This window comes from Egretta garzetta, unplaced genomic scaffold (assembly GCF_000687185.1).
Source record: "Egretta garzetta isolate BGI_Z169 unplaced genomic scaffold, ASM68718v1 scaffold40, whole genome shotgun sequence".
NCBI classification, from domain to species: Eukaryota; Metazoa; Chordata; class Aves; order Pelecaniformes; family Ardeidae; genus Egretta; species Egretta garzetta.
In genome coordinates this window covers 4,226,092-4,249,946 of record NW_009258484.1, presented here as the reverse complement: position 1 = coordinate 4,249,946, position 23,855 = coordinate 4,226,092, and the positions used below count along the sequence as shown (strand labels likewise).

Sequence of the window (23,855 nt, the reverse complement as noted above, 5' to 3'; positions counted from 1 at the left end):
ATCATATAGATATGCAAAGTCAAATTTTAATTTTGAGCTGTCTTTGAATTGAAGCTGCTGATTGCAGCTTAGCTATGGCAGACAGTTTGGGATGTACTCAACCAGTGCAGGTTGGCCTCTCAAGGATTTGACTTAAGAGCCTACACTGAGCTTTTGCTGCTACCACCTGTATTATCAGCATCCATGCTGGTACATGTAAGCCTGCTTTAGTTTGAGGATCTAAGTTGCGTAGCAAGATATTCAACCAGGCACAGTGATGTAGAACTAGCTCTGGGTATGCCTATCTAGACTTGTGCTCCCACTATAAACTTAACCAGAAAATACTCCTTTGATAAAATTCCATTTCTTCCTTATTCTACACATTCCAAGCTTAGTTATTATAAATAAACATTTAATTCATTAGTAGACAAGGGTACAGAAATAGATTTCTGTGTCATTGTTGTGTGTGTGATTTATTTTGCTTCACTCTGCCTATCTAAGAGTTAATGTCATGTCAGCTAGTTAATAGTTGTCCAGTACTAGTCGTTCAACTAGTTCAATGCCATCTCTTGTCATTTTAAAAATGTATTTCCCCCAGACAGCAGTTTTATTCCTGGATCTTAGAGTGACTGCATTGCCCTCTAGCAGTGTTTCTCATGCTCTAGAGGCAACCTAGATGTTTATTTCAGATTAGATGCTTGGTTTTTAAACGAGATTTGAAAAGTTCATAGATTTCAGAAGTTGAATGCATCTTGCTGTAGCAAGGATTGATGTTTCCATAAATTGAAAGCACCTAAATACTGTGCTTTGGAATATACAAAAAGAGAACATTGTCTGAAGTTTGAGATGCTGATGAATATTGAGCTTCAAAGGCACTGCTGTTTTTAATCTGTTGAAAATGTTATGCCAGACTCTCCCTCTACTCCAGATGAGTACTTTCTTCTTGGGCAGGAAGAATGTATGAAAATGTGTGTGCTGAAAACTAATATTAACATCCATCACACTGTGCTCAGATGAAAAGAAAAAAAAAGATATGAAAAAGAAATACAAGTTGCTTCTTGGGGCAATACGTACAGAAGTGTGATTTATCTTTTCCCCTTATAAGATGGTTAATAATACCAGCCACACTTTGCTGCATACACTAGTGACTGATTTTTTTTTCTAATGTTTTTTGAGTAAATTTCTTCATCTTTAATTGTATAGGCTTGCAAAGAAGTTGAAAAGTGAACCACTCAAGTCGGACTTTACAATAGATTTAAAGCATGAGGTAAGCAGTGATGTGGTGAAAGAAAAAATTGTCTGAAATCTATATGTTTGAATTGGTGATAAATGGTAATGGAAATAACAAATTTTTCTTAGACGTTGCTAAGAAGTGTGACTGCAATGGCATGTTTAATTTCTTTCCCTTCTTTTAGAATATGCTAATACTTTAAAACTCAGTTTCAAGCATAGAAGAATTAATGAATAGAATCACATTCATATATGAATACATACATGGTTGTATACAGCAACGTATCTTCTAAGGCTTGGTCTATAAAGGAGAGAGCCTTCCAATCCATGAAGCTTAAGCTGACATGAATAGTATCATGTCAGCCTCACTCACATTCTAAATGAGACTCTAAGAGCTAGATATGATGAACTTCGTTTCCTCAAGCTATTTAAACCAAACTGTTGTGTGAACAATTAACTCTGCAACTTGCAGCATGGAAGTCTGGAATTATTTTTAATTTTTGCCTCTGGTTTGCAACAGTTTTAAAAGACAGCCACTAAGTCTTTAAGAGAATAAGTGAGTTGACTGAAAGGAATATGAGAAGAAAGGAGTGGGGCGATCTGAAAGAAGATCAGTGCTACCTTTTCTGAAGCTTTTTTATTTTTTCTGCCTTCAAAATGTTTGCGCAGCCCAGGGTTTTCTACTGTCACCAAAGTGAACTCCTGAACCAGGGTGGAAAGGGAGGAAGAATTTGGAATAAGCTTGCTGATTTTGGCATGAAATCGAGTGATGTTGAATTAATTTTAATTTTTTTAAACTCCTGAAAGTCAGCTATGAATTGTGGACTGACCCAGAAAAAAACCCCACCTTACTTAAAACTACTGCTGTTCCAGATCTTTATTCTGTAATGGTTATAAACCTCCTCATTTTCAACATAAATCTACAGTGTATTTGTAGAGTATAAATTGGTAGCATTTTTAAATTATTTGGTTTTGTGCCAACACTATTCTTTCACATAGTTTCCCCTCCTTGACTGATGTATTTCTCAAAAGCAATTGGACCCTTCTCAGTTTCCATTTTGCTATGTGAAACAAGCCAAGAAGTGGTTTCTTTCCTCTTGTTAATGTTTCTAAATGCAAGATCTTGGGCTTCACACTGTTAATCTTCTTTTTGTAAGCTACCTCAAAGTCATTTGTATATTCCTATATTCCAGTCTACCTCAGCACTGACAAAGCCTCTAAACATAGTGTCATTAAAAAAAAAAAATCATTAGCAGATATTTTTCATGTGCCACAGATTGCTTAATGAAAAACAATTGATCACTCGACTGGCAAAATGACTTCCATCCACTTCTTATTCTGTTAGCAGTTCTTTGCATATGTTTCGTATCAAATTTATTGCCATTGATAACCTACTTCAGCCCTGTAGTTATTCTTTCTGCACAGTCTCATGTCGCCCTAGAGACAGTTCCATTCCCCCTCATTTATTTTATAAATTGCCATCTTCTCCTTCTTAAATCATTTTTATCTCCATGTCCTACTTGTGTGAATCAAGATTGACAACAAGTCAAAGGATATAATCTGTGATCTTTAATCATTGTGTGTAATGTTTAAGTTTATGAAGGATGATAAATGTTTTAAGAAATGTTTTAGTTTGACAGAGTCCTTGTAACACGTGCCTCTAGTCCTTGGTATTTGATTGTGCTCTGTATCAGGTTTTTTATACCCTACTACTTTCCAAGTCTCTATTTCTTATATCCGTAACATTTATATAATTTTCCATCTGGAAGGCCTATCTTGCAAATATGGTGAAGGGTTTTTCCTGCTGCTGCTCACTTGTAGATTGTTTTTTAGACTTTTTGTAACTGCACAATGTATAGTATATTCCCTGATGCTTATTCAAAACTGGAAGTGAATAATGGATTTTTTTTGTATATCTAACATTAGATTTTAACTAAGGTTAAAAATATTTTTTGCCTTTTTATTGTAAATCCATTTCCACTGTTATAGGAACAGTCTATCATCCTGTTTTATAACCCAAAATGGCACTGTAACCTTACTTCTAAATTATGATAGCTTCATACCATTCTAAGGCTTTCTGTTGAAGGTTTCATTATTGAGTGGGAAATCTTAGCTCATTATGAACTTTCATAAATAATTCATGTTAAGTTACAGTTGTTAAATATTCTTTGTGCTGCAGGAGCTTTCCTTCTTTGTTGGTTCATGTGATAGACATTAATTCTGAATAGCTGAATTTTGAATGAATGTCATTTAAAAAGTACCAGAAGCTCTTTAGAAATCCCATACCTTGCTGTTACATAGTCTTCCAGCTATAAGGCAGGGTCAAGAACCACTTATATCCCATAATGTGAATGTGGTGGTGAGGCAAAAAGGTAGCCTTGGAGGTGTATGTGTGCTTATTGGCTGCTCCTCACCATGAACATGTATGTTACATGTCATTTCCATACTCCTCCTCTACTCCAAGCACTATCAACAGTATTTGTCTTAACTGCCACTCATGCTTATGCATTTTCTTCCTTACAGAGTGGCCTTTCCCTTTAGTACTGTGTTGAATCATAATGCTAAGATCATCTGTGTTTTCAGAAGCATTGCTAAAACAGCAAAGAAACAGACCACTTAATAATGGTGAGGCTAAGAGAAATCAGAACTTGCAAACTACAAAACTCATCATTGTACTGAAAGAACCCACAGCTGAGTCACAGTGGCTTAGCAAGTCACTACAGCTGAGCAGTAGTAGCAACCATGTTTGTACTCACAGCTCCCAGTCATCTGCATCTGCTCAGTTGCAAGGAAAAATACAATAATTTAAACTGTTCTCAGTGCAATCAAACTAAATGCTTTTACTTTGCAGTTGAGGTGGTCTAAGAGTGCACATGTAGTTATGACAGCCCAGTTACAATCAGCAACTTACTAGAAGTCATCAGTTAATTGTGTTCTAGTATGTTTGCTATCAAAAATCTTTCAAATCTGGAAGCTTAAGTTTCAAAAATATTATTGTGTTCTCAAGCCTGCCCTCAGTCCTAACAGGACCTGTTGCAGACTTTCTATTTTCCCTTCTAAATTCCAGAAATAGCTGCGTGCAGGTAGTTGGGATTTTCTGAGGATGTTGAGACCTGAATGAGATGGACTGGAAAATAGTCACCTATAGCTCAGAAGTCTGTAACTGGTTTGGTGATTTGAGCTTGTCCAGACCATACTTAATGTTGCATTGAGTTCTTCCTGAATGCTGAGGAGAAGGAAATATTTTGCCCTCATAATAATAGCTTAATGAACACTTTATTTGCTAAAAGAGGAGCTGAATTCTGGCCCGGGGCAGGGGTGTCATTTAAAGCTAACAGTTCCAAAGTAGGCATAAAACAGTGAAAAGGAGACTCATTTTCATTGCCTTTAGTGTGTGCTGGGTCTGGTCCCATATTCCAGTGAAGCACTTAACTTGTTTTCAATGCAAGAGTCAGTGTAAATAACATGGAAAACAGGAACTAGAACCCAAGACTGATTTTCCACTCTTGGGGGAGTCCCATTCTCTTCTTGGTTCCATGAATCTTACTTTTCGCACATTAACTCGGTTTCATGAGGTAGCATGGAGAGTCTCTGTCCCAGAGTATCTATGGTTTGTTGGTGTATCTATGGTTTGTTGGTGTAGGCACCCTTTTGAAAACTAGAAGCTGTAACTTCTGACTGAGGCAGAAGCAGACCTAGAACCCAGATCTCCTACATCTTGAATATATTCTCAAACAGCTCTTGTCCAAAGACACTTTCACATCTTTGGCCTGTCCTCAAGAAACACTAAGCATCTGGAATTGGGAATGTATGGCAGTGCAGCTGGGAAGCTCTGAATCCACATACTTACTGAGATATTATTTTCTGCCTTTTAGATTTTTAAGAACTTCATTTTGTTCTTACAAGTTTCTGAACAGTTTTATATAAAATTAAGTTAATCTTTTAACTGGTCCAAGGCAGGTGCCCAGCGTAGAACTTTCCTGCTTGAATACAAAGTTATAAGCAGTGTAAAAGTATTGCAATAGAAATTTTGGGCAAGTCTAAGTGTTCTTGATGTGCCATGAAATACAGATTGAAATATTATTTTTATTGTGTACTGAATATAAATACAAAGATGTTTGGGGTTTTTTTATCTTGTTCAGACATCACTGGTTTGCTTCTTCCTTTTTTCTCTGTAAATTTTGACTGGCTTTTTTTTGTTGTTGTTGCATTTAAAATGGACAAGAATCTACTATAGGATAGCATATCTATTACATTATCCTTCATTGTATTTTACAGTGTCTCAGATTTTCATTACTGATTTCAAGCATTTTAAATTGTCACCAGAGAATGGGTCTATTTTGAAAAGCTGTAATTTGCCACATAGGATGAAACAGGCCTAGCTATTCTAAATTATCAAAATAATTGAAAAAGAGCAACACAATAAGGATTTTTGTTTACTTTAAAAGAAGATGTAAATATTCACTCTACCACTTCTCATAAAAGTTAAAGAGTTGTTTTGACATGCTTAAATATATGAAACTAATTGTAATTCTAGGAAACAAATTTTAAAACTTGTCTGCCTACAGAATTTCTTTTATAGGAAATAAATTACATGTTGGCTCTAGAAATGTGAGCAAGAACTAAGGTATGCAGCTGATTAATCAACTGACAGAGAAATCTTCTACAGAATCCCCTGTTTTTCAGTTTTCCTGTTGTTTGTCCTGTAATATGATACCTTTTTATGCCATGAGAATTTTTAGCCAGTTTAATTGCTGATATAAATGTTTTCTATTTTGATAGATTGCCCTGTATATTTGGCAGAAAGGGGAAGGACCACATCTTACGCCAGTGCCTGAGTTCTGCACAGATGATGTGAACTTGTATAAGGTTGATCATTGTGCAACAACATTCAGTAATTTTCTGCCACTTTGTGTAAGTACCATATTTTAAATGCCACCTGCTTAGTAAAGGTAAAACTCTTACTAAATGCATAATACTTGACTTTAAAAATATCAAATCTTAAGAAAATATTTTTCAGTAAGTATAAAAAAAAAGTTTGTTCTGACATTTATCTATTTTTGGATATGCTTTCAGCCTTCTGTGGCACAGGGTATTTCCTGGCAAACAAATATCGCATATGCTTTAATGGGTCTTTCTACCACAGTGTTTGAGCAGCCCATAATCTATAAAGTATTTCTTCTTACATTTCTGTGAGATATTGAAGTACAGATAATCTTTTTTTTCACATATAGGAATCTAAAACTTGTTGAGGGTAAGGACAAGATGTAATGTAGTATTTGGTGCATTAAAGTACCACCCACCTCTTCCACATCTAGGAGAATACATTTATGATATTATGGGTTAACTTGCTAGAGGCCAAAAAGTGTTCCATGATTCTAGGAGAGCAAATTCTAGTTGCCAGAAAGGAAAACAAATCAAAGTGGTTAAATGATTTTATTACAGTTGAGGAAATTCAAGGATTTCTAATGCATAGCACTTAAGCTTCTTTTTCCAAGTATGATACAGTTCAACATGTTCTCATAGTGATTAATTTCAAAGAAATTAAGAAAACATTCCTTTTCAGATGAATCATTCTTAGTTCAGCAAGTTCTACTACCATTCTCTTTTCCTAAAGATATGTGTTTTAGTTCACATTAGAATACTACACCAATGGAAAAAGTATTTCAATAATGTTATTTCAGGAATTTTAAACCACTAATGACCTTTTTTCAAGAGATAAAAATGTACTTTCTAGTGTACGACTAGTACAGTATTCTACTTGATATGCTACACAATGAAAAGGTATTTTCTGTTTAACTATATGTATGGCCATACACACAGTATAAAATGTTGCAGGCAGAACCTGCAATTAAAAATTCATTTTTGTTCTGTTCATATAGGGAGAGCCAGTGAAAAAGGAAGATGTTTTTGTTGCTGTAAAAACATGTCGGAAATTTCATGGTGACAGAAGTAAGTTGTTGGTTAGTCAAGGTAGTAGTACTATGCAATATAGTTTATGAAATTAATATTTTTTTAAAAGCTGATGTATGGTGTCTGTGTAGCTCTGGGACTAAATATTTGCAGAATGCACTGGGAAGCATGAAAGTTTCAGAATTGTAAATGGCTTCTTTGTTAGGTAAAATATTTTTTGCTACTCAGAGTTCTTCAGGAGTGCTGTGAAATGTTTAAGACAGATAGTTGTGATTGGTTGATGTTTCATTAGTGATTGGTTGGCAAAAATCTTGAAACTGAATATCAGAATGAAAAATATGCATGAAGTTAGCTTCTATTGAGGTAAACTGGAGCTGTCGCAATAATAATTAATATAGCAGCTATTAATATCCTTCAGTGTGTTTCCTCCAGATAATTGGTTCAGTTCTATTCCTTGTACTAGCGGTGACAATTGTGCAGCTGTATTTAGAAGTTTGAGCAAGCTGAAAGCTCTCTCTTCTCTTCCTTCCTTTTGTCCTGCCCTCCCACCCAATAAAAGATTGAGCAGCTTACACTGTCATATTACCTTTATCTGTTGTCACCCTATGCAATTGGATGTGCACAGGTGTTTTATGATGCTTGGAATGGGAAGTTTTGTCTCTAGTAGAAATCTGGTAAGCTGTAATACTTTGTCCAAGCCATGGCCCAGATCAGGAGTCTCCAAGCATGCAACACTACAGTGTGTTTCATCTGGAAATTGTAGTGTTGTACAAGTATGAAAGTCACCATGAAAATATGACCGTGATATCCATGATAAAAACAACAAACAAAAAACCCTAGCACAGCCCAACAAGATAAGTCCAGTGAGTATTAACTTCCTTCTCAGTGGTACGGAAAATAAAGATGCGGAGAGACACTCAGCTTCAGCTAATGCACAGTAAGGCTCAGCTAAGTTGAGGTAGATCCAGTGTTTACAAAACTTGGAAGGAAAAATTCCAAATCCCTTGATTTAACAGAAGACACTCTAGCTACTTGATGCCACCTACCAGTCCATTTGAGTTTACTTGTAGACATTTTGTTAATAAGGAAATTCAGGAATAGATGTATTTCCAGGAATTTACTTGAATTTTTTGTGCCCTTGAATACTCCAGGTACATAATACTGTTGCCATTAGGCTTACTTTGTTCATAAGCTTAATTTAAAGTGTTTATTATTGGCAAAATATTGAAAATTAAGTAATGGCTAGCAGTTGTACCAAATTTTGTGGGGGTTTTGCCATGCCTATTGTTACAGGACAGGATGAAGATAAAAGCTCTTTGCTTGACCAAATCCCTCTTTGCTAATGCATCCAAAACTGTAGGTTCTGTCACTTCTGTCACTTCACTGACTATTTGCCAGTTGTTGGCTTGCAGATTTTTTCAAAATAAGATTTATGTAATTTTTTTCTTAATATTACTGCATTTGATGAAGGCACATTTCCAGTATATTAATCACCTAATCATTAGGATATCTGAAGCAAGTAGCTTTTGACAAAACAAAATTGACTATCCTGTAATTGGAGTTCACTGAAGAGTTCTCCTTTCTGGATCCATGTTTATTTTCTTACATCAAAATTAAAATTAAAAAATCCCCCAAATCTAGAAAGTCAGTAAAGAACATAAGGCTTCAAGAAGGTAGAATAAACATCCTTCAAGAAACACCTGTTGAAGACCGAGGAAAATTCTTGAACTTTCCTCACAGCTTCCAGTGTTATGCAATAGAGGATAATCTCACTCAAGATTTTGAAAGATTAATGGATGCCAGCTTCAGAGAGCTCCTTTTACCTGGTAAGTCATTTTATATTGTATGCCAGAAACTACATCAGTGCAGCATTAAGGCTTAGAATTCAATGTGCAAAAGCTGCTAAATTTTACTTCAGAACTTATTCAGCTATAAATCTCCTTCATACATATACTGTATATGGATATATAAGAAAATTTCAAGACTGCAAACATGCATCACGGTTCTAGAAGTAGCACAAATAAAATACAATTAAGAGCTTAGAGCTGACCTTCAGCAAGTATCACTGTAGTGCCATATTAAAAATTCCGTATGGTCACAAGTATTAATACATATTGATAAATATTTGAATTAGCAGCTAGCTGGAAATTTCAAATACTTGTTCTTTCTTTGGAACATATGAGTTGTTAGAAATTACGAAGTACTGTGGGATTCAGTTTCCAATAGACAGTAGTCTGGATGGTAACACTTCCATCAAAAGAAGCAAGGAAAGGAGAAAGACGCTTCAGCTAGTGGCCCCCTTGTTAGACCACTTAACTGAGGTGGGTCTCAGGTCCTTGCTTCAGTGAACCTTTTTCATGTATACGAAAAAGGGGGACTCTACTGAAGAAATTGAGGCTCGGTCTGTAATAGCAAATAGTTCTGTATGTTAAAGCATCCTATTGAGATTGAGGTCCTTGGTTGGAGAAAGGTGAAACAGCCTTTACAGGTGCGTCCCTTCTGCCCGGTGAAGGTTGGAAACATTTTGTATATCTGTGATGCTTCTGTACTGGGGCCTTTCTGCAAGCTTTCTGATTTTGTTCTTCTGAGAAACACTTTTGAAGTAGAACATTTCCACAAAGTAAGAAAATAATTTCCTGCCTACTTGTTTTTTTATTATTCTATTTGAAAAAAAGAAAAGTTTACGTGGCATTCTCTGTCAATTAATGCATGATTATGCAGTTGTTATATGATGTAGTGTGCCTGTTTAGTACATAGGAGGTAGAGTTAATGTATTGCAAAATCCCTGGCTTTGCATTTCAAAACTCCACTGTCATGTTATATGAACATATATGTGATATTATATGAACATATTTTTTGTACCCTTTGGATTTTTTAATGCAAAAATTTGAGCGCAGTTTTAAGTGTCTACAACTTTTAAAAGCAGTATTGAACATTGCACAATGCTACAGAGGTGGAATTATATTTTTTTCCAAATATTAAAGCCTTTCCATTAGTGCATTGAGTTCTTATTACTTTATCCTAACAGTCAACTTTCAATTCATTTTAGTCTTATCAAACTGACTACTGGTCATTCAAGAACAATAAATCCTACAAGTCTCTGTGCTATCAGAGCAGAGGAAAGTGAGCAACTGGGTAGGCAGCAAACATCGACTTAGGTGATGGACAATTACAGCGAGGGGCTAAAATGAGTTGTTCACAAGCATCAGAGTTATATAGCAACAATGGGAAGTTATGTGAATATGATTTTAATCTCATTGTTCTCTCCCAAACACCCTGCAGGTGTTTGACTTTTTTTTGTGTTACCCGTGATTTATTCACTTCTGGATGTAATTTAAGCATTTGTAGCATCATTTTTAGAATTCGGTATGATCAATTCTAAATGCTTATGTCAAATGGCAAACTAATAAGAAAAGGATTGCTCTTGTAAAGAAGCATTAAAAAGTCCTCCTTTGAAAAGAATCTCCATGGGATAAAAATTGGTTGCATGATATTTATAAATGTCCTTCTGTGAATGTGTCTCCAGGGACAGGTGCTTGTGAGCATTAACAGGACGCTGCTGTCAGATATGACATACATATATATAACACAAGCATAGTATTTCAAAAGCTACATTTGGTCTGTTTCTGACTTAGAATATTTTACATGCTGTACGGTTGGATGTGCTGTTTTTAAAATGCAACAGTTTCAATACTGGAAGAATGATTTCTGATAGGGTTCATGCTGATGTGTGCGATAAAGTCTACCATAGAAAGTGTAAAAGTAATGAATTCCATACCTGGGTTAGCATAAATGTAAACATCACAGTTTTCAATGTAATATGAATTAAACTATAGTTGTATTTTAAAAGAAAATTTATTACTATATAAGTAGAACTGCCCTGACTGGCTTTCATAACAATGTAAAATTGTTTCTCTCTAAATATTGTAGGAAAAAAAAAAAGAACATTTAGAACCATGATGCTGTATTTGAAACAGCATTTTCATTCCCATGCAAAGGAATGTATTGCTTAAAAGGTACATAAATATTTTGATCAAGTACTTATTTTAATCAAGTTACTTATGCAGCAATGCAAATGATTGTTTTGCAGTACCAGTTGTAAAGCAGACTTGGGAAAGAGAAGCTGCCCTTATTGAATACTACAGTGATTATGCAGACATCTCCATTCCTACTATAGATTTAGGCATACCTAATACCGACAGAGGTGAGCTCTTGACTGTTGTCAGTTTTGTGTAAATTACTGTCTAAAGATGGTAAGTTTTATGGATGATACATGTATTTCATGTATATCATTTAGGAGTTCTGTATTTCTATAGCATGTTTGTGCAGCCTAAACTGAAAGAATGATTTTGCCACACAGGAGGTGGATGGAGAGTACAGTTCACCTATGTAGGTGGAATGTTCTTTTTAGCAGAAACTTAAATACTGTGAGTATGAAAGCATGGCACACTGATATACTCCAAGAGACAAAAATTGGTGTTATTACTCTGGGTAAGAGTAATAACTCTTTGAGTTATTGACAATCTTGACTCAAGATTGCCAGTGGTAGCAGAAGTCACAGATTTATGTCCAAAGACCTCAAGACAATGCTGGCTGGTTACTGAGCATAAACTACTTGCCACATGATGTTCAAATATTATATGCTTGTGCCTAGTATGTCTTGATTTAAGCAGAAAAACTAAATGTTAGGATTGGAAGATCTTCTTATGGCAAATAATGTGTTTTTAAAGTCATTTACTTCGTGTTTGAATAGAAAAAAAGGCTGTGGATATGATGGCTTCCATGCATTTATTAATTTTAGGGCATTTTCTTTCATTTGATCTGTTGTTCTTAGGCTTGTAGTCTCTGCTACAGGCTATTACTCGCCTTCTGAGTTAGAAGTGTCCAAGCTGTGGCCTATGAGCTTTATCTGGCCCTCCAGGTCAGTTGTTCTGATCTCTGGCTTATTTCTAGCTTTCTAGCTGCCCTTTTTTTTGTCCTCCACATGGTCTGTTAGAGGCAGAGAGAGAAGAGGCAGGGATTTCCGTTTGCACAGGTGCAGTGTGACATGTGCAACGAGTGACCACTTTCAGGAGGTAGCAGACCTGCTGGGCACGTGTGGATCATCTGTAGAAGCTGTGCCCAGCAGTTCTAATCAGGGGGAAGGGAACTTCCATGTTTGGCCTTTGAGCATTGGTGTGGGGAGCAATGGGACCTGTGGGCTACTGGTATTCTCAACTAAACAAATGGTGCTAAGTTTACTCTAACACTATTTTTGTCCATCTTTTGTTATGGAATATAATATAGACATCTTGGGTTTGATTTTGTAAATGTTTATATATCGGTCTGCCTTAAATTGGTAAGTTTCACAAAATCAGCAAACCCATTTCTCAAGCTGAGAGTTACTGCATTTTCTCAAAAAATATTTCAGCTGGAAGTAGCTTCAAATATAGTATTCTACCTTTATTTTTTAATGCTTGTTTAGTAATTGTAGTAATGGTAGCATAAATAGACAATTAACTGTAATCTAGATGATTTAGACTGTTTGCAATTAGATTTTTCCAAGATCTAAAAAAGATTCAGTAGAAGTCTGAAATTTCCCGTTTCTTTTGTCCTGCTCATTCTGAACAAGGGTGTTTCACTTCTCAACTCCTAGTAAAGGGTGTTTTAACTCTCAACTTTGTTACAGTCTTGTGATAAATGTTAAGGCCTTTCCTTGGAGGAAGTCATCAGGACCTGAGTTGCTGGTTATGAGTGCAGTAGATTAATGTAGACTTAAATATTTGCAGGCAAGCAATGGACCTGCCTAATACATCATTAAATACTATGAAGATATCTTGGTGTATTTTGCAGAACATGTTTCTATTGTAGTCTCCTCATTTTACAGTTTTGGACATTAAGAGTAGCAGTTTGCCAGGTATTGTCCAACAGCTTAATAGGATAGCTGGAATATGGCTTATTTTTCAGGTTTCCATAATTCAAAGAATTCCCATACTTCAGCATCCTTCAAAAGTATGTTTCTGCATAGAAAGCAATAATTGCATTGGAACAATTTGTACAAATACCATTCAGCACAATGAAGCAACTTGCATCGCAAATATTTTACCAGTCATTTCCAAAATGTTTTGCATAGTGCTGTAAAATACTTATTTAATTCATGAATAATTGTTTATTACAATATATCATTTTATTTAAATTTACATAATCTGTTACTTCTCTTCCTTTAGGTCACTGTGGGAAAACTTTTGCCATTTTGGAAAGGTTTTTGAATCATAGCTCTCCCAGAACACCTTGGTTAGTCATAGTGGATGATGATACGCTGATAAGGTATGCGTTGCAATATATCGGGAATTGCTGCTGTTTATGTCAATAGGAGTTCTAACAATATTCATTTCTTCTTTTATTTTTAAGACATACAGCTATTTTATTAATGTAGAGTTATATTCCTTCAAGGAAAAAAATTGTCACTTTCCTTCAGCATTCCTTGACTGATATTAAAAACAACATAATCTTGTAACTTGATTAAAACTATGCGTATCAGTGTTGTTATGTAATCATGTAGTCTGAATATGATTACAAATTGTCACGCGTTGTGATTCTTCAGTGTAGGCATGTCTGAGCTGATTGGGTTTAGTCATTTGCTAATACGCTTTCTAAGATGTATTCCTCACATAAATGTGCCAGAAGAAATGTTCTGTAAGCTGGGGTCAGTGGTCAAAGCCACCCAGACTGGTGTCCAGGGGCTGCCTTTGTTAGAAAATTAGATCCTGTTCACATGAAAACCGACACTGCAGTATAAGCAGAATAAGGTACGGTGATCAACCAGCAGGATCACATGGTCATGAACATGAGAATAAGTGGTTCAAGATAATACTTTACATTAAATGACGTGACAGAACAAGAATTTGGAAGAGGTTATAACTGTAGCTAAAGCAATATTCTGATAACTAAATCTTCCTTTTTTGGTTTTCAGTTCCTGGGGAGAAAAGATAATTTGCAAAGATCTTGCCATTGTTTGAAATAAATAATTTCATGTTTTCTCTGAGATGAGACTCAGTTTTGTTGAGAAAATTAGATTGCTTCTTCAGAAAAATATTTTTAGCCAATTGATTAATCATTTGACGAAATTCAGCAATCATATCTCATAGTAAATAACCCATCATGAATTTTTGTGTAAAAGTTTGTATCTCTGTTTTTTGTAGAATTTCTCAATTTCTCCTGTCATTTTTGTGCCATTTACTAGAGTGCCACTTAGCCTAGCAATGTCTGTTTCAAAATGAATGTCTGCATGATTTAATTTTTTTTTTTAATGGATTTTCATATTATAGTATCTTCAGGCTCCGAAAATTGCTCAGCTGCTATGACCCAAATGAACCAGTATTTCTTGGAGAGCGTTACGGTTACGGCTTGGGAACAGGAGGATATAGTTATATCACTGGCGGCGGAGGGTAATTTATTTAAACTCCTACTGAGATCTGCATCAGTCCCTGCTTTGAATGCAAATGTTTTGAGCTGTAACACAAATCAGTTGCAGCAGAAACAGTGAAGTTTCATAATACAATTAAAATGTAATGATGCTCAAAGACCCAAACATCCTAACTAATAAGAGTTGTGCTGCCCATTGGGAAGAGATTTGTAGAGCAAAACGGTTGGTGCTGAGGATCGTGCATATTTCAGAAGGGGTCATTTCAGCTTGACTGGTGCTGTGAACTGAGTGTGTATTATCAGTTATCAGTGCCACATGTTCTCCTGATACACATCACACAGCCTTGTTTCACCTGATAGGATTCATTCCGCATACTCAGAGACCATCTTACAATGTGATTCGAAGTAGGAAGCAGAGACAATTGGGATAGGAGCTTAAAAAAAATACACTTGTAATCTGAACTGTTGTGGAGTTTGCAGGAGAACCCAAAGCAGCACACCTAGGGATACAAATTGCTGCAATGAGAATATTCTTTCCTGTTCTCTTTCTTTGTCCAAGCATGGAGAAAAATGATAGTGATTCTCCTTCTGGTTTTGAACTTCATGTGATGATTTATGGAGAGGTGGCTGAGCAAGGATTTTGATGTTGATGTCCTGGAAAATAGTTCCTCATAGAAAGAGATCACTGTGGATTGTTCTCATGCAGGAGACACAGGGGTCCTTGTGATCATATGCAAGATTTGGCTTAAATGAACATGTATGTATATGAACTTTCAGGTTGGGTCATATTGCAGTAAGAACAGTCTTAAGAATCTGATCTGTCCATCTTGTGTGTCTAAAGCAAGTAGTGTGGACATCTAAATTTCCTTAGCATTTTTGCCTGTAAAAAGTAATGGCTATAACAACTTACTAGATTCTTATCCATCCATGAGTAAGTAAAAATCAATTGACTGGCCTTCTCATTATTTTGCATAGTTGCATACAATCTTACTTAAGGTAAGGTCAGTCTTTTTGCCTTAGCATTCAGTATTTGTAGTTTTGCCATGTCCCAGCATCAAGCAAAGGATTGTCATATAGTGAATGAACTCATGAAGCCATGCAGAGATTTCAGAGTGTGAATCTTTTTAGTGTGACTTGTAGTTGCTAGAGTACCCTATATTCTGATCAGACTGGGTGGATGAAGTAACTTCAGAAAAGGCAGATAGGGCATACTAGACAAGAGTATATTCCCTCAGCTGTTGAATTTAAGACATCGTCATTTTTCTGGTCTATTGAAGGCTTATTTTAGTGATAATGATCCAGGCTCTGGTTGATATTTAGATGAGCAAGAAAGTTAGGATGAACAGAAGAGCCTTGCAATGGCTTCAGGGAACATTTTTCACTTACGGAGAGAACTCTATAACCAAGGATTCAAGGAATGACAGTTCAGGTTTAGAGTTCTTTTCATTTAATTGCTACATGATAACTAACTGGACAGTACATTTGAGTAAGACAGAGGAGAATATCCCTTTGAAGCCCTGGCCAAATTTAGGAGGAATTACCAGCTGCGGTAAAAATGGTAGCTAGCTAAGTAATTGTTGGAATAACAACAATTGGCATAATTGGTATAATTAATTTTTGTTACATAAAGTAATTATCTTTCAGAAAATGCCTCTTGCACTACTTGTCAGTACTGACTTCTGAAATTTTGAAATTTCAGATATGTTGTACCAGAGGGCTACATTTTGTCTTGCAGTTTTACATCATTTAGCAATATTTATTAATTACAGTCATTTGGCTTCTCTAGTAGTTGTTGCCTTATGTTTTATCTGCTTTTTTTTATTCAGGATGGTTTTCAGCAGAACAGCTGTTCAGAAACTACTTGCTAGTAAATGCCGGTGTTACAGTATGGATGCGCCTGATGATATGGTCCTTGGGATGTGTTTCAGTGGCTTAGGAATCCCTATAACACATAGTCCACTTTTCCATCAGGTCAGAGTGTTATTTTTACTAGTATTTAACACATACGTCATTCATTTTAAGTACACACATGAAACAGGACTCATAAATATTGCAAACTCATAAATATTGCAAACTCAATCAATGTGTAATAACAAGAACCAAGATGCTGCTGCTATACCTTATTTCTCTCCAGAACAAGTCTGATCAAGCAAATAAGAATATTCTCAAAGCATGGATTACTACAATGCTTTAATAGTTTATAAGATATTTCAGTTACCCTGTGACTACATTTTGCAGTCAGAGGTGGGAGCTTTGAAAAGCAAACAGAATTAGGAATGACATGCCTTGAATACTTGTGAAATGTCCTCTAAGAAAGTAGAAAAAACCCCCACATCACAGTACTTTTTTCTTCAGGTAATGGAGGACTGACTGAAATTTTTCAGTAAATTTGTCTTCTATACTTATCCTCCAATTTTTCTATTGGTTTAGTGTTTACTATTCTGAAATATCTCATTAGTGAAGGTATAAAATGTGAAAGTACTACCAGAACTGTTTCCTCTGTGGTGGATTATGAAGAATGGTATAAATATGATAAATTGCCCTGTGCTAGAACAAGGGAAAAAAAGGCCACAAACCATAATTTTCTTGTGATTATATTCTCCAGTTTGGGAGAAGTGGGTTGGAATGGATTTGAATCTTGTTTCTGTCTTCCAGAATATTTAGCAATGTAACTGTAGTGTCACAGTGGAAAACACAACACGTGAGTCCCAGAGAGATTTGCTGCCTCGTAAACCAAATAAACACTTTACCTTCCTCCCGTGGCATTAAAGAGAAGAAGCACTTAGGACTTTTCCCAAACAGTGCACAACTTTTTTAAAAATACGCATTTAAATCAGTATAGTGTTTGATGTTTTTCAGGTATTAATCTAGTTTAAAAGCTGGGAAGACCTGTGTAGCTGATATGAACTGAGAGTAAGATAACAGGCTACTTGAAAATTAGTAAATTGCCATGTAATTCAAAGCAGCTGTCAGTGAGGGAAAAGTTTGCTATTTGAATTATCGTTTTTTCTTATATTAAGATTTTCTTGCTGATTACATTTACTATTTAGAGAAATGGGAAGACTGAGAATGCACTATTCAATATTTTAATTCCTTGTCCTTGTAAAAAAATTATACCCGTTTAATTTCCTGTTTTGTTTATTATCACTTACTCCTTTCAGTATAGAAAAAAAAGCAAGTAATCCATCTTAAAAAATCAACAGAATTTATTCAATAATTTGTGCTTGCACAGGTGTGTTTTTAAAACAAAAACACCTAATTAAAGGAGAGTCGGAAAGAACAGAACACATTTTACAGACTTGTAGGAATGGCCCTTACACAACAAAACAAAGGAGTTCCTTGTAATCCTTAATGGTGTGCATCTGATCACTTTGAAAAGTGAAATCCTAGGAGTTTGATTTTCCAGACAGAAAATTATACTTGAATTGCAATTCATCTTTACTGTTGCTTAGAACAAATTCTAATTTAACCTACCTTGAACAGAAGTTAACCCTGGGGGGATGACCACTGAATAAAAATTGAGCATGCTTGTTTTACGAATTCGAGTATTATGCAAAAAATATTTTAAAAATGAGAAAACCAAAACTGGATTTTCTGTCAACCAGAAAATTATTTTTTAAAGAATTGACTGAAATATTACGATGTACAATGTTCCTTAAAGTACAAGAATCCAAAATTGTACTGAGTGTATATTATGAAACAGGAGCAAAGATACCTTTATCCTTAGAGTGTCTGTGATGTAACAGTGTTTGCTCTTTCATAATGGTTTCCTATTTGCTACATGCTAAGGTAGGCACGTGTTCTGTAACCTGTTCCAGAGGCTTCTGACATGATGAAGCTCTTTAAGGTAACAGGAATCTTCCCACGATTTAAGACCAAATCCCAGGATTATGGTCTTAAAATATAAAATCTGGGCAACAGCAGTGTATTTGGCACTTTTAAAATACCAAATTCTAGCACAGAAAAAAAAAACACCCAAAAAAACCCAACAACCGAAAGATTACAATCATTGATTCCACAAAATATAAGGAAGAAGAAAGTCAGGGAATTTATATCTTAAGGTCAACCACCTGTAAAGTAGTATGATTCTCAGAGAGCAATGTAATAAATACAGTGGTTATCAGAGCAGATCTCGTTCTTTCAAGACTGTCAGAACACCAACATTTTGTCTATAGCCCAATAAAAAGCTGACTGAATTTCAAACAGCAAAAAACTTTGGTCTCAGATATGTAAAACCTGTCTCTATCCAAAGTAAATTGCAGTAAATTCTTCAGGTTTTGGAACCAAAATATTCATCAAAGTTTTTTCAACTGCCTTGAGGGAGATAAGCTGCCTCTTGATTTCTCCAATGTATTTTTTAAAAAATAAGCACTCTGTGGTTTAAATATAAAAATTATATATATATTCAGATTTCTTAATGTCAAATTCTGACGCCTAATTTTATGACTGGAGTGTGTACGGAACTGCATGAAGAGCGCAGCATCTAGAATTCATTAGTACCGCCATAAGTAGGTGAAGTGTGCGGTATTAAATCAGTTACTAGCTCAGGCATCAAATCAGTGTTCCGGTTATCCAAATCACTCAATTTTCTTCATATGTTTTACATCTAGAAGAAACCCACATGTGTGCCTTTCATGCATTTCTCTTTGCAAAAACTCTATTTACAACGGCAAAATCTAGTTATTTTACCTGGGACCAATACAGGTGAGGCTTTTTTATATAACGATGCACTTACATGCCATTAAGCTGTCAAAGGAAATGAAAGATGCTTGGTGCATTAAGAAGTCAGCTGCATCGTGTGGCTGTGTCGTAATTCTGTCTCTCTTGATATAACCTGATCAGGAATAACAATGCAGTTTTCCAGCGCCACAATATTTCCTGTGTTTGGTAACTTTTCCCCATCATAAAACTTCCTATGTTTCGGCTGCTTATGGACTTAGGATCCTACAATCACACTGGCAGTGCTTGCAACTCTCATTAAGAGGAGGAGGAAGAGAATATTACTTAAAATAATTTTGTCATTAACAAGCCAAACCTGTATATTTTAAAAGATGCAGTACAAACTACGCTGTTTACCACTTGCTTTCATAGATGGTGACCATTTAACCTTGAGAAATAGGACATATTTAATATCAATGTACTTCGTAGTATGATGACTGCAGCACGAGTTGAAGATCTAAACCAATCCCTATCAGTTGATTTAACAGCATGATGTAAAAAGCCCTTTGTTGTCATCTTGTATATTTTGTCAATGCCACGTTGCTTTGTTACAATACAGAGGTCAGTGAAGGGTGATACTTTCTTGTTCTAAAATTATTCTTCATCACTGAGTACTAGTGCTTTTGGTTTATTCTTCCATCTTAGGCACGGCCAATGGACTACCCAAAAGGCTACCTTGCTCACCAAATTCCAGTATCATTTCACAAGCATTGGAATATTGATCCAGTGAAGGTATATTTCACATGGCTGGCACCAAACACTGAAGAGTCACTTAATGGAAAGAAAGTTGGATATAACAGGGAAGATTTATAAGCAGTAGAAGAATTTAAGTGTTGATTAATGTACTGCAGATGAGAGACAGTCACTACTGTGATTTTTGTGTTTTCATGTTCATCTGTTCATGACGTAGAAGACAGTGTTTTGTTCCTGCTTGTTTCATTCATTCCTTCAGAGCAATGGAAGAAGGCACCTAATTGACTTTTGGATTCTTTGTTACACTTGGTTTCTTTCTAAAATGTTTTGGGGCTTTGTACACCAATGAACTCGACACACATTTAAAATGTCTCATACAACTCCATCTTTGTTCTGGTTCCGTCTTCGAGTCAGACAGCATCAATTTACATCTCCTTCCTTTGCTCTCTCAAAAGCCGAAGTGAGGTATTTGGGGGCCTAATACGGGACGTGTGTTGAACATCTGTTGAACATCATCTCTCACTGACCTTCAGAAAACAGTTCTCTAAACTGTTCTGGAACAGGTTCTTGGTAAGTCAGAGAGGAGATGTGACTTTGTTTCTGTGCCCAGGAGCTAGATTGATTGAAGTCTATGTTCCTTTAGACTCCTTTCAGATAGAAATATTTTAGTTACCTGGGATAGATGGACCAAACATGAACCACAGTTGTACCTTTTAAGTTTATTAGCACTTGTGAGGAATGTCACGTTCAAAATCGGAAGAAAAAGGTTAAGGACAGGGATTTCTTAAGTGGCCACGGGAGGTCACTGTGGCTCCTTTAGAAACCTAAGTCGCTGTGTATCTATTTGGCAAGTATAAATGTGACTCTTAAGGGGTTTTGCAGAACTAACACTTCAGTATTTCTGATGTGTGCATTTCAATAGTATCTGGATGCCAGCTTTAATATTTTGTAGTATTCCTAATTTATATCATCAAGATATAAGTAATTTTATGCATACAACATGTAAAGAGTGATTCATATTTAAAATGTTCTTGGTTTTTTTTTCTTTGAGTAATTCAGTTTTGTAAAAATGTTTGTACAAAAACTGGCTTTAGTATGTTCTAAACTAATTTTTATACTGTAAAACAGCTCCTTTTAAGATGAGAGTATATGGCACTTGTATGCTGTTCTTTAACTTTGCTTGCTATATTGTAACCAAATACAGGGTCTTAAAGCCATACTGCTGAAGTAATTTCTGTTTTGTTTTCTTTTAGTAGGTTAAAAATTGATTCCACTCCAAAGTAATGCAATACTTGCTCTTAAGTTGAAGTAGGGGAGACACTGATTCCTGTTTCAGTAGTTACTGAAGCTGTATAAACACTTGTTTGTGAATGTAGCTTGTGGAATTTTAAGCATTTGAATAGCAAGCACATAATCATAATAGATTCAAATTCTGATTAAACAGGAGCAATCTGTGTTATGTCTTTTTTCTTCCCACTATCAGTGCCTTAAACAGTAGACATTTTACTGATACCATAACTGTGTTCTCCAGTACCATGGGTGAATTGTTAATTATGTTTACTGTTTAGAACTGTGAGAGCTGAAAGCTGAATAAAAGCATTCCTCTCTAACCTTTTGTGCCTTTGTCCTCTTTGCAAGCCGAGCACAGAATTATTTAAGCACCCGTATCGTAATTTTATCACCTGAATATTATTCTATGGTCAGTTGTGCTAAAAGGCAGCTTAAACACTTTTTTTTTTTTTCATATTCTGTCCTGACATGCTTCCCAGATTAGGTTAAGTTTCAAGTCTCTAGTTCTGTGCAAATGAAAAATGCTTTTGCAAAGGGCACCTCATGTGACCGGGAACCTTGGTGCTATCACAAAACACACGTCGCTATCAAATTCCCCAAAGGTCTTGCAATGTAGTCCAATCACTTCCAACTTCAGACTGGTGATGTTTCACATCTCCTTGGGCCCCGTGGAGGCAGAATAGGTTAGGCAAAGACGATTAGGTTTGGATCCACGCTGTGTTGCACCTGTAGGCTTCTGTCTTCTTTAGAGTTTAGGAGCCATTGACTCATTCATTGCTTGCTTACTCAGGCTTCTGGTCTGACAAATGTAATAGCAGCTGTCTTGAAGTCTTAATAGTCTTAAAGTCCATCTTTTCTATTGCCAGTAGGTATGGGTTTTACTGCAAGGATTCTGAAGGTTTTAGTAAGCACTAGACTTCTGATTCCCGCCTTCATAGTTTTGAAAGCAATGAAGTGGTAATTTACTCAAGTATTCTGCCCCCAAAACTCTGACTTTTGAGACATAACTACTGATATGCAACCCTAGCAGCAGCATGGAAAAAGTTACCTTTTATTCCATGAATTAAAAAATTTTAAATGTTTTTTTTCAAGCAGAGGATCCCAAAGAGTTTCTGAAAACAAGAGCTGAAGCCTTCTATATTAAATTTAGTTTTACAAAACTCATCAAGGCTGTTACTTTCTGAAACCTAAAGACAAAATTTTACCTTACTGAGCCTGAACAGTACTAAAGTTTCTAATGAAAATCAAGGGGATTATAAATGGTGCAATGTTAAAGCAAAGCAAGAGAAGGGGAATTCACAACTCACTTTTGTAACGGGCAGATTAAAACAGGACTGCAAAGTTGATTGACTGCTTGAAATTCCCTTTTCTGGGACATTCCAGAGTTGTGGGGTGAAAAATAAAATCTCGGAATAATTATTGACTCTTTGTGTTTATAACATAGAAAATTACGGTGCATTAAAGTACTTCTTTCATGGCATTCCCTTGATCATTTGGTTGGTTGGTTAATCTGCTTTCAGGAGCCAAAAGAAAATCTTGAAGTACTGGTGCCTTCAATACAGCAGGACATGTAAATGATGTGAGATGAAGTATTTGAGTCCCACATTTGATTACAAGTGAGAATGAGAGCTGTGAATGTCTTAAGACTACTAATCTCACCAATGTTCTGTTTGCAAACTCCCTTTAATTCCATTTGGAAACAAGTATGGCTCCATTCGTGGTGGATATTTCTGTGAGGTAGCCCTTCACACGGAGCAGGTGGGGAGCTCTGCTCCAGGCACGGAGCTTTCATTCAGGTCCTGTGGCCTCATTCTGCCCATTCAGGTAGCTCTGCTGAGAAGTTCTCAGTCTCTCTCTTGTCCCAACACATCAAGTTAATCATTTGTTCTTTTTCCAGTACGGCTTGTTCAGGGTGGAATTTTCCTGTTGATGGATTGTACCTTAACCAAAATGCTTCTGATGCTACAAATGCTACTTCTGGAATGACTTTACACTTAATAAATATTTTTTTTTAACCAAATAAAATGTGGCTAATCATCCCATAATTACTGAGTTATTACCTTCTTGTGAGGAGCTCTGAGAAGTGCAGTTTGAATGTCTGAGAAAGATTAAAAGTCCTATCAGATTAAGACATTATTTTGTTTTACAAGAGCTGGCTTACCTCTATCAAGGCTTGCCACTTGTTCACCTAAGTGATACAATTAACACTTCAACAAATGCTGGCTTTAGGAGCCTGTAATTGTCCTGCCAGTCTTTCAAAAACTGATAAAATATTTTTTGCCCTTCCAGCATCCTTGTAGGTGTTGCTCATAATGAGAGTTTTCATGATCTTTGTTAGCAATTCAGCCACTTCACTCCAAAAATCTTTCTCCTTTCTTGCATGAATATCCTGGAAGGTCAGATGGGTTATGGTGAAGAGCGTAGAGACTGTAGCAATGCAGAAAGTGAAGGAATGAGATGCTGAAGTGAAGCTGTAAAAATGTACTGAAGTCTGTGCAGCTTTTATATCCCCACATTACTGCATGCACCTCTATGCTCATAGATTTAGACGTTGACCTTCATGCTGGAGTCACTCTTGGGAAAGCTTTTGGAGAAGTTTCTGTCATGCTCATCACTGCTAGGACAAA

The 23,855-nt window shown here is 35.9% G+C and overlaps 1 protein-coding gene across 1 annotated transcript in view; it reads left to right on the top strand.

Moving 5' to 3' along the window:
- Positions 1-20,408, top strand: part of B3GLCT (beta 3-glucosyltransferase) — a 62,144-nt gene extending 41,736 nt beyond the window's left edge. The window contains exons 8-15 of the mRNA XM_035900455.1: positions 1,183-1,246; positions 5,992-6,123; positions 7,092-7,161; positions 11,213-11,326; positions 13,329-13,428; positions 14,430-14,549; positions 16,353-16,497; positions 19,891-20,408. Of these exons, the coding sequence (XP_035756348.1) occupies positions 1,183-1,246; positions 5,992-6,123; positions 7,092-7,161; positions 11,213-11,326; positions 13,329-13,428; positions 14,430-14,549; positions 16,353-16,497; positions 19,891-20,058 (913 nt within the window). The 3' untranslated portion in view covers positions 20,059-20,408. The remainder of the gene's footprint in view (positions 1-1,182; positions 1,247-5,991; positions 6,124-7,091; positions 7,162-11,212; positions 11,327-13,328; positions 13,429-14,429; positions 14,550-16,352; positions 16,498-19,890) is intronic.
- Positions 20,409-23,855: the final 3,447 nt, after the last annotated feature.